The sequence below is a fragment of the Thamnophis sirtalis genome, unplaced genomic scaffold (assembly GCF_051295495.1).
Source record: "Thamnophis sirtalis isolate CommonGarterSnake01/CBP01778 unplaced genomic scaffold, rThaSir2_p1.2 scaffold_4, whole genome shotgun sequence".
In the NCBI taxonomy this organism is placed as follows: Eukaryota; Metazoa; Chordata; class Lepidosauria; order Squamata; family Natricidae; genus Thamnophis; species Thamnophis sirtalis.
In genome coordinates, this window is record NW_028261384.1 from 133,204,368 (window position 1) to 133,216,400 (window position 12,033).

At 42.9% G+C, this 12,033-nt stretch overlaps 1 protein-coding gene across 1 annotated transcript; it reads left to right on the forward strand.

The window, feature by feature from the left end:
• Positions 1 to 2,532: 2,532 nt before the first annotated feature.
• On the forward strand, positions 2,533 to 3,471 carry LOC148046712 (olfactory receptor 6C65-like). Its single transcript, XM_087714906.1, has one exon. The coding sequence runs from the start codon at positions 2,533 to 2,535 to the stop codon at positions 3,469 to 3,471; it is 939 nt and encodes a 312-aa protein (XP_087571032.1).
• Positions 3,472 to 12,033: the final 8,562 nt, after the last annotated feature.

The following is a 12,033-nucleotide window of genomic DNA, read 5'->3' on the forward strand; positions in this document are numbered from 1 at the left end:
AACTAATAGCAAGCACCAATATCTCCACTCATTAACCAATAGTTGTGTAGAGGTCAATCAATTAAAAGCAAAAGCCAATATCTACACTCATGAACTAGTAGTTGGGCAGAAGACAATCCATTAACAAGGAATAAACTCAAGGTTATAATGTCTTCCTCTGCAGGTCAGTGTTAGAAGAATAATTCTGGGCCAATCCAGGGTGGTTTTACCTAAGGATGACACTGCTTGAAAAGGGCAATGCTTATTCAAGAACATAAAAGGCAGCGATCAAAGGTAAGCTCCAGTTGGAAGTCTTGAAGTTGGGGGTATTTTTAGGGAAAATAGCACTTCGTGTTTTGAAGTGTTTATCTTTGGCAAATTCCTCTAATGTGTAGTTTACCTGCCCTCTTTGTGTGTGTCCCTAAAAGCCTAAAATGTAGTGTATATGGGAGGTTGTGACCCTTCGAGAGCTGTAGGCAAGTAAATTTCATTTTAATGTATGTTGATTAGTGTACATTTAATGTAACAATGAAGTTATTCTAAGTCTAAGCCATATACCTTAAAGGATTTTTCTGGTTATCTATTCTTTCAAATTAATGTTTGGTTTGGTTTAGTTTGGTTTAGTTTAGTTTAGTTTAGTTTACCATGTTTTCCTGAAAATAAGACAGGGTCTTATTTTCTTTTGACCCCCGAAATAAGCACTTGTCCTTATTTTCGTGGAGATCTTATTACTTTGAGGTGCAGGAGGTGGTGAGTGTACTCACTTCATGGTTACTGCTGTGTTGTAATATTTTATAGCAGTAGCAATAGCAGTAGACTTATATACCGCTTCATAGGCCTTTCAGGCCTCTCTAAGCGGTTTACAGAGAGTCAGCATATTGCCCCCAACAATCTGGGTCCTCATTTTACCCACCTCGGAAGGATGGAAGGCTGAGTCAACCCTGAGCCGGTGAGATTTGAACCGCTGACCTGCTGATCTAGCAGTAGCCTGCAGTGCTGCATTTAACCACTGCGCCACCTTGGCTCCTCTTTTGGAGGAGGGCTTATTTTTGGGAGGAGGGCTTATATTAGCGCATGCGCTCAAAAGCCTGATCGGGCTTATTATCTGGGGAGGTCTTATTTTCAGGGAAACAGAGTAGTTTATTGTCATTGCACCTTGTACAACGAAATTAAATGCCATTTTCAGTGTCCATTACAACTATACAAAATAAAACACAAAGATTCATATTTCATATTCTACACAATTGAATTGAAAACTCGCCATTGCATTAATATTGCACTAATTCATATTGTCTATGGGGATTCTCAGTCTTCCAGGTCATGGTTGTCCCAAAGGTGTTTTTTCAAGAGGCAACTCGACTTTCCGGACCAGAAAGTCCAGTTGCCTCTTGAAAAAACACCTTTGGGACTTTGAAATGAATGCAATTTCAACCTGACAATGCTGACTCAACTGACCGTTAATGTCAACTCTTCGTGTTGTCATGGTAGAAAGGAGGGGGAGTATACCCCACACATACTGTCGGCATGAAGTGGGATCTCAGATTCCTGCAGCCGGCTTGGGAGGGGTGCATATTACAGGGAAATGTGATCTATGACACAGACTGAGGAAAGGGAAGGAACAGGGGTAAAGTTCAGAAGAAAGTCAAACAAAACACAGGCTTGACTGCGAACAGGTATTGCCTAATGGAGCACCTAATAAATTGCTTGTTTTGTATTAAAAACTTGGCTCGATAATTATGAATTAATTAAGGCATTGTTAGGAAATTTGACAGATAAGCAATTTTTGCTAGATTGTATTGACAGATTATGTAGTTGATTCAAGGAGTTTGTGGGGAATGCTTGAATAAACTGATTTCTAAATTTATTTTCTTCCCACCTCAACTTTCCAATAAATATCCTGAATCGCTGGTTGCACGATTCGGGATATTGGCCTAGTTTCAGATTCTTAAACAATAAAAGCTCATTTAATTCACCAAAGGATATGTTAAAATATTCATGACCGGGAGAGACATGGGAACAAGGCCAGCCAATGAATAGGTATAGCAACTAAGCCAGCCAATGGGAGCTTAAACAGGTCTGAGTCTGTGCAGAACAGAGGTAGGTTGCTCCTGGTTCGACCTGGATCAGGCGAACTGGTAGTGGCAGTGGCAAGAGGCTCCACCCACCTGCCCAGATGTTTCTACGCTTGTGGGAGTGTACACTAGCATGAGCGAACCGGTAGCCCCGGGATTTGCAACCTACCACTGGTGCAGAGAATTGAAACAGAAACTTAAGAAGAAAGTAGTCTGCTTCTATGAGAAGTAAACTAGCACTCTGTCTGGGCTTCTCTGCTGAAATGAAGCTAACTGCTGGTGTTTGCCTATAACTCTCCTGCCTTGTGTTTACTTTGAATGACCACCTGTTGGTATTGTACATTTATTCATCTATTCTTAGATATATGAAGAAGTTAATGATTTCAGCTGAATCAGTTATCTCTTTGTGCTTCTGGATTTGAATTTATGCAACAAACTCTAACAGGGTTTATGTCTGCAGATTGCTCACAATCAAGATAACATGGACAACCAAACCAAGACTGAGGAGATCTTACTGCTAGGATTTACTGAAAGTCACCAGCCTGAGATGCTTCTATTTGCCCTTTTCTTGGTCATGTATCTGATGGCCATGGCTGGAAATGTTCTGATTGTTATTATCACCCTGGTGGATCTCCACCTCAGGACCCCCATGTATTATTTCCTCAGGAATTACGCCATCTTGGAAATCGGATACACTTCAGCGGTCATCCCCAAAGCTTTAATCAATTTGGCATCGGGGAAGAAAACCATCTCTTATGCGGGGTGTATCAGCCAATTGTTTTTTTATTTCTTTTTGGGCACTACAGATTTTTTCCTGCTGACAGTTATGTCCTTTGACCGCTATGTGGCCATCTGCAACCCTTTAAGATACGCCACCATCATGAGCCAAGGTGTTTGCTCTTGGATGGTGCTGATCTCTTGGGTAGCGGGATTCATCTTGATTTTTGGCCAAACCGTATCTTTCGCACAGTTCCCCATCTGTGGCTCAAACATCATCGATCACTTTTTCTGCGACAGTAAACCACTGATGAAGCTTCTCTGTGGGGACACCCATCTCCTGAAGCTCGTTGGCTTCATCCTTTCCATTTTTTCACTTCTAGGAACTTTAGCGATCACCACAATATCCTACACAATCATCATTTCCACCATCCTTCGCATCCCAACAGCTGCAGGGAGGAAAAAGGCCTTCTCCACCTGCGCCTCCCACATCATCGTGGTCTCTGTCACATATGGGAGTTGCATCTCTATGTACCTCATCCCCGAGGAAAGTGAAGGGAAAAATTTCAACAATGCCGTGGCCGTTCTCAACAATGTGGTTTGTCCCCTCATGACCCCGTTTGTTTACACTCTGAGGAACAAGCAGGTCAAAGACGCTTTGAAAGATGCCTTGGGCTGCAGGAGGACAACTCATAAAATGTGAGGAACATCAACGTACTTGAAAGAGGAAAACAAAAAAAGGAAAGAATGAATGTGGACTGAGTAAAAATAAATTGGTGAGCTCTGTGGTTGCCTGTGATTGATTGATTGATCAGCTGCCTATGTAATTGGTGGTGAGGGTAAGGAGGATTAAATGTTTTATTTAATTTAATAATACAATTTCATTGTATTTATTTTGTACAATGACAATAAAGATTATACTTATACTTACACTATATTGCCAAAAGTATTCGCTCACCCATCCAAATAATCAGAATCAGGTGTTCCAATCACTTCTGTGGCCACAGGTGTATAAAATCAAGTTACCTAGGCATGCAGACTGTTTTTACAAACATTGGTGAAAGAATGGGACGCTCTCAGGAGCTCAGTGAATTCCAGCGTGGACCTGTGATAGGATGCCACCTGTGCAACAAATCCAGTCGTGAAATTTCCTCGCTCCTAAATATTCCACAGTCAACTATCAGCTGTATTATAAGAACGTGGAAGCATTTGGGAACGACAGCAACTCAGCCACAAAGTGGTAGGCCACGTAAACCCCTCCAACATCAGTGTGCGATATCACAAATGCACTTCTGGAAGAATGGTCAAAAATTCCCATCAACACACTCCTGAACCTTGTGGACAGCCTTCCCAGAAGAGTCGAAGCTGTTATAGCGGCAAAGGGTGGACCGACGTCATATTGAACCCTATGGATTAGGAATGGGATGTCACTTACAGTAAGTTCATATGCGAGTAAAGGCAGGTGAACGAATACTTTTGGCAGTATAGTGTATATTGGAAGTTTTGGAACTAGTTCATTGCAAAGAGTTTCTTAATGCATCCTTACATTAAAACAGATTTAGCTTATCTAGTGGTGTTTCCTGCCTGTCTACCTCACAAGGTTGAAATCCATCTTGCAAATCTGAAATTACATGTTTCTTCCCCCCCCCCCCCTCATATTCCCTTTACAGGTTAAGAAACTAGGGAAGGTCTCTTATGAGCCTCTGGGCCCACCCACACTCCTGCTGGGCTAAGTTTTAATTGACTGTTCTCTTGCCTATGCCCTGATTCTCAGATTGTTTCCCATTTACTATTACACTTAGATAACTTTAAAGAGGTAGAGGAAATTTAAACAGAAGAGGCACAATTAGAATTAATATTGTTTCCCTTGAAGACAGCATTCATTACATGAATGTTCAGAACTCAACTTTGGGCCCTAGCTAACAAAATGAAATTCAACAGTGAAAAAAGTAAGGTTCTACATTTAGGCAAATACACAGGTATAGCATAGATTAGGGCTGAGTTTGACACCCCTGGTGTACATGGTACCCAGAGCAATAATAGTAATTGTGAGTGGGATCTTGGAGTCCTAGTGGACAACCATTTAAATATGAACCAGCTGTGTGCTGCAGCTGCCAAAAAAGCCAATACAGTTCTAGGCTGCATAAACAGAGGGATAGAATCAAAATCATGTGAAGTGATACCACTTTATAATGCCTTGGTAAGGCCACACTTGGAATACTGCATCCATTTTTAGCCACCAGTATATAAAAAAAGATGTTGAGACTCTAGAAAGAGTGCAGAGAAGAGCAACAAAGATGATGAGGGGACTGGAGACTAAAACGTATGAAGAACAGTTGCAGGAACTGGGCATGGCTAGTCTAGTGAAGAGAAGGACCAGGGGAGACATGACAGCAATCTTCCAATATTTGAGGGTCTGCCACAGAGAGGAAAGTGTCAAGCTATTTTCCAAAGCACCTGAAGGCCAGACAAGGAACAATGGATGGAAACTGACCAAGGAGAGATTCAACCTAGAAATAAGGAGGAACTTTCTGACAGTGAGAACAATCAACCAATGGAACAGAAGTTGCCTTCAGAGGTTTTGGGAGCCTTATCACTAGAGGCTTTCTAGAAGAGACTGGACTGCCATTTGTCAGAAATGGTGTAGGGTCTTCTGCTTGAGTGGGGGGGGAGAGGTTGGACTAGATCACCTATAAAGTCCCTTCCCAGTCTGTTAATCTGTAATCTGTATTCTCCAAAGCACCTGAGGGCAGGACAAGAAGCAATGGGTGGAAACTAATCAAGGAGAGAAGCAACCTAGAATTAAGGAGAAATTTCCTGATAATTCAGTGGAACAACCTGCCTCCAGAAGTTGTGAATGCTCCAACGTTTTTAAGGAGAGATTTGACAGCCATTTGTCTGAAATGTCATAAAGTTTCCTGACAGCATTCTAGAAGACTTCCAAGGTCTCTTCCAACTCTGTCATTCTGAATAGTTTTAGAATAACCAGTAGAGGGCGACAAAGACCAGACCAAGCCCCAGAGAGCCCAAGTATCTCAAAGTATGTCCCTCATTTTTCTAGTACAGGAATGTAGTTATCAAACTGATGGCGAAGCAATTTTCTCAATGAGATCTGGAGGCATGCCATTGTTTTTTTTCTTTCTTTTGCCTTGCATCCTTTGAAGGCCCACTTGCAACACTCACAGGAGTTGGAAGATGCTGCTTTGTGTGAATTGTGCATGCAGAGAAAGTTCCTGGGCTTCCCATTTAGAAGCTAGCAATAGCAATAGAACGTAGACTTATATGTCACTTCCATAGTGCGTCACAGCCTATTGCCCCCAAAAATCCTGGTCCTTATTTTACCAACCTCAGAATGATGGTAGGCTGAGTCAACTTTGAGTTGGTCAGGATCAAACTGCTGGGAGTGAGCAGTGAATTAGCCTGCAATGCTGCATTCTAACAAGGTAAGTTTGAACCAGTTTGGGCGAACAGGTAGTTAAGATTCCGTGCAGTTTGGCAATCTGGCAAATCCCACCACTGGCTGGCCCTGCCCCTGCTCATTTTTCAGCCTGTATTTCAGGCCATTTTTCAGGGTGTTTTTCAGGCCATTGTTGGCCTAGAAAACAGCCCAAAAAGAGCAAAAACAACCTGAAAACGGCCCCCAAACCAGCCTGAAAATGACCTGAAAAACAGGTGGTGGCGGGGCCAGCCAGTGGTGGGATTAGCCGCAACCTGCTGAATCCTACCTCTGCCTTTGAGGCGAGTGGCCAGGAGGTGGGACAGAGTGTGATGAGTGATGTCACCTACCAAGTCACATGACCACTGGGTAGGCCACGCCTCCCCAGCCAGAGAACCAGTTGTTAAGTTATTTAACTCCCACCACTGATTCTGACCCCATAGCCACTAAGACTCTTCATCCCTCACTCATAAAACATCAGCTAACCTGAAGCACTGCTTAGAAACTCTGCATTGACCTAATAGGTATAACACCAGCTGCAACTTATTTTAATAAAAACAGAGCAAAAGTTATCCCTTGTGTTAGGAATATAATCTAACGGTTGGCAATATATAAATCATGTAACAATGTTGTACCTGCTTCTTTAAATCATACTGTAAAATGTGATTATAGCAATAGCAATAGCAATTAGACTTATATATCGCTTCATAGGACTTCCAGCCCTCTCTAAGCGGTTTACAGAGTCAGCATATTGCCCCAACAATCTGGGTCCTCATTTCACCCACCTCGGAAGAATGGAAGGCTGAGTCAACTCTGAGCCGGTGAGATTTGAACAGCCGAACTGCTGAACTGCAGTCAGCTGAAGTAGCCTGCAGTGCTGCATTTAACCACTGCACCACCTCGGCTCTTGGTTGCTGTTTTCCTCAATCAACCATAAGAGGGAGCCAGAACGACTGTTAGTTCTTTCTATTTGTTAGATGCTGGGCTGATCTGATCTGAGTGTTTTGGAAGCTGGTTGTTAGAAAGTGCCGTGAGCTATTGTAAGTTTTGCAACTGCTAGCAAACCTTGAGTACTGAATTGATTATATGATACTGGACTATGTTATTTGAATTATCCCTTAACTGAAAGACTTTGATGACTGACTGTCTTCTCCGTGTATGACTTGGACTGTTTGATGGACTCTAATACCTTTATTTCCACAAAAGTAAAAGCCTATTTAAACTGCAGTGTCTCTGTATGCTGGTTTGTGTGTTCTCCAACAAAACTCTCACAACACTTCTCTGAACGTACTTGCTCTCCCAATGGGGAGCTTACCTAACACCTTGTATGGAGGTTGCAGATGAAGAGGGAAGAATGTAAGCATCTCAGATGCTGCCATCCTAATGCAAACTTGTCCACAGTTCATCCAATCTCACTCCTGGATTTACAGTATTGTGCACTATACAATTCTATGGAGGGATGTAGTGGCTTAGTAGCTAAGACACTGAGCTTGTCGATCAGAAAGGCTGGCAGTTTGGCGGTTTGAATCCCTAGTTCCACGTAATGGAGTGAACTCCCGTTACTTGTCCCAGCTTCTGCTAACCTAGCATTTTGAAAGCACTTTAAAAATGGAAGTAGAAAAATAGGAACCACCTTTGGTGGGAAGGTAACAGCGTTCCATGCACCTTCTGCATTTAGTCATGCCGGCCACATGACCACGGAGACGTCTTCAGACAGCAGCACCAGTTCTTCATATGTTTTAGCCTCCAGGCTTTTAATCGTCTTAGTTGCTCTTCTTTGCACTTTCTACAGACTCTCAAGCAGAGGTGATATTCGGACCATTGGGACTGGTTCAGGTGAACTGGTAGTGGATATTTTAACTGGTTCAGAGAACCGGCAAATATCACCTCTTGCTGGCTCCCTCCCTGCTGCTTCCAGGAGCGGTTCCCAGGAGTCTGCATGGAGGCTTGCTGGTCCCTAAAGGGTGGGAGGGTGGGTGCAGTTTCCCCCACCCTTTTCTTGCTCCCAGGAGGTTGCAGGGGGCACAGGGGAGCCTTCAAGGGAGAAAGAAAGAAAGAAAGAAAGAAAGAAAGAAAGAAAGAAAGAAAGAAAGAAAGAAAGAAAGAGAGAGAGGGAGGGAGGGAGGGAGGGAGGGAGGGAGGGAGAAGAGAAAGAAAGAAGCAGAAAGGAAGGAAGAGAGGGAGGGAAGGGGGAAGGGAGAAAGAAAGAAAATGAGGGAAAAGAGAAAGAAAAAGCAAGGGAAGGAAGAAAGAGGGAAGGGAAGGGAAAGTGAATGAGATATGGATGGATAAACAGATAGAGGGAGGGAGAGAAAAAGGAGAGAAAAAAGGACCCGAAAACCTGGCACTAGATGCGATTCAGAGGATGCTTTGAAACAGCACAGCAATCCGGGGCTGAAAGGAACCTCAGAAGTCATCTAGTTCAACTTCCTGCCCCAGCATTATATCATCTTGGTTATTTTGGTGCCTCTAACACAGAGGAGAAATTCCCAGAAATCCCCAGACATTGCCAACCTGTCCCCCCTAGTAAAAAATAAACCTAGAGCAAAAATTTCATGCAGTATTAAAAAGTATAGAAAATGGGGCTGCTGGGTATTGTTTAATGGACTGCTATATTGGCCATGCCCACCCCAGTCACATGACAACCTGGCCACGCCCATCAAGCCATGCCCACAAAGCCACGCCCATAGATCTGGTAGTAAACATTTTTGAATCCTACCACTGGTCTCAACATCTTTTTGCTAATGTGGTCAGTAATTATTGCAGTATTCCAGGTGTGGCCTTACCTAAGGCTTTATAAAGCGGTACTAATACATCATGCGATTTTGATTCTACGCCTCTGTTTATACAACCAAGGATCACATAAGCTTTTTTGGTGGCGGCTGCACACTGCTGGCTCATGTTTAGGTGATCATTTAAGAGCCGAGGGGGCGCAGTGGCTAGAGCGCAGAACTGCAGGCTACTTCAGCTGACTGTTAAGCTGCAGTTGGGCAGTTCAAATCTCACCAGGCTCAAGGTTGACTCAGCCTTCCATCCTTCTGAAGTGGGTAAAATGAGGACCCAGATTGATGGGGGCAAGAGGCTGACTCTGTAAACTGCATAGAGAGGGCTGTAAAAGCTCTATAAAGTGGTATATAAGTCTAAGTGTTATTGCTAAGGATGGAAGGCTGAGTCAACCTTGAGCTGGTGAGAATCAAACTATTCTAACCACTGCACCATTGCCATTAAAGACTACTCATTGAGTACAGTTTGTCTGTCAGTTACAATTAAATCTGGTGGTGATGCTGTCCATATTACTTTTGTTTTTTAGCTTACCAAGAAGTAGGTTGAGATCTACCTTGTCCAATGTCTTATTGAAATCTAGGTATATCATGTCCACAGCATTTCACTGGTCTACTACTTTAATCAGTTTGTGAAAGAATGAATGAAGATTGATTTTGCATGATCTGTTTTAGCTGCTTAATTAAACTTTTAATTTTAAAATTAAAATTCGTTTATTTTTTCTTCACTTCTCTTTCCTCCTCTTCTCTCCTCTCCTCTTCTTTCTCACCACATCCTATCCCATCCCATCCTATCCTATCTCTCTATCTTCCATTTATCTCTGTCTCTGTCTGTCTGTCTGTCTGTCTGTGTTTCTCTTTCTCTTTCTCTCCCTCTCTCTTATCTATTTATCTATCTATCTATCTATCTATCTATCTATCTATCTATCTATCTATCTAATCTATCTTCTGTCTGTGTCTGTCTATCATCTATCTTCTGTCTGTCTGTCTGTCTGTCTATCATCTATCTATCTATATCTATCTATCATCTATCTATCTATCTATCTATCTATCTATCTATCTATCTATCTATCTATCTATCTATCATCTATCTATCTATCTTTATCTAATCTATCTTCTGTCTGTCAGTCTGTCTGTCTGTCTATCATCTATCTATCTATCTATCTATCTATCTATCTATCTATCTATCTATCTATCTATCTATCTATCTATCTATCTATCTATTATCTATCTATCTTTATCTAATCTATCTTCTGTCTGTCTGTCTATCATCTATCTATCTATCTATCTATCTATCTATCTATCTATCTATCTATCTATCTATCTTTATCTAATCTACCTTTTGTGTCTGTTTATCATCTATCTATCTATCTATCTATCTATCTATCTATCTATCTATCTATCTATCTATCTATCTATCTATCTATCTTGCTATCATCTGCCTGTCTGCCTGTCTATGTCTGTCTATCTGTCTGTCAGTCAGTCTGTCTGTCTGTCGGTCGGTCCGTCGGTCCATCCATCCATCCATCCATCCATCCATCCATCCATCCATCCATCCAATCTATCTATTATCTCTTTATCTCTCTATCTCTCTATCCATCATCTCTACTGCTCTATCTTCCTGTGTAGATGTTATCTTTTCCCCACCAGATGGCAGCATCTACATAGGCCTATTCCAGCTTGGAAGGGTAAAATGGGCCCAGTCTCTGTAGCCTTTGATAGGGAAGCTACCAAGAAACTAGATTGTAATGGTAGAAAACATTTCTGAATCAGAGGAGGGGGGAGCACAACTTTTTTCCAGATTATTATTAGGAAATCCGCCTAAGCAGACTAATTATTTCTTTGTGGTATATTTCTAAATATTTTATTTTAGGCTGTTTTGCTCTGGGGTGGCCAGGGTGGGCCGGGCCACCTTGAGATCACTCATGTTGGAGGCACCTGTGGTGGCTGGAAAGCTCTGTCAGCAAAAATGGAGGTCGGGAGGGCCAATCCTGTGTTGTTTCCAGGGCAGCCCCGCAGGCCAGATCTAAGCACCCCGTGGGGTGGATCCAGCCTGCAAGCACTGAGTTTGACACCTGTGATCTAGAATGAGGGGCAAATTTCTGCATGACTTTGAAAAATGGACGTACTTTCTCTCCATTTGAGCCTGTCAGCTGTAGCAGTTAATAGCAATAGCAATAGCAGTTAGACTTATATACCGCTTCCTAGGGCTTTCAGCCCTCTCTAAGTGGTTTACAAAGTCAGCATATTGCCCCCAACACCAATCCGGGTCCTCATTTTACCCACCTCGAAAGGATGGAAGGCTGAGTCAACCCTGAGCTGGTGAGATTTGAACCGCTGAACTGCAGATAACAGTCAGCTGAAGTGGCTGCAGTACAGCACTCTAACCACTGCGCCACCTCGGCTCACAATAAAATGGTGGACCATCCCAAATCCGGTTACCTTCCCCAGCAGCTGCAAAGCTCAGCTTGGACAGATGTCAACCTCCACTCTAAAAATCTAGGGGCGGGTTCCTGCCAGTTCTAACCTCTTCTATAGAAGAGGTTCCACAAATCTACCATGTCATTTAGAACCGGTTCCAGCTCCCTCCCCCTGCCCGTCTGCACCATGCTTGCCCCGCCCGCCGCTCACTGATTGGCTGGCTAACCAATCACCCCGCCTGCCTCTAAGAGTCCTATCTAAACCTTAAAGTCTTAAAGCTGTCAAGTTTGAACACCCCTGGGTTTTTTTTTCTAAAGGGTTAGGGGTGCAAGGGTCTTGTAATTTGACAGCTTTAAGACTTGCGTGCTTCAAATGCCAGAGTTTCTGAGGCAACATTTTGGTTGCTAAGCAAGAGCGTTGTTAAGTGAGTATCACCACATTTTACAAGTTGGCCATTCCCACCCAGTCACATGACTGCCAAGCCACTCCCACTCAGTCACATGGCTGGCAAGCCATTCCCACAAAGCAGGTCACACTTACAGAAGAGGTTCTAAACATTTTTGAAACCCACCACTGCAAAAGTCCCACCGACATTTCTCTCTCTCTCTCTCTCTCTCTCTCTCTCTCT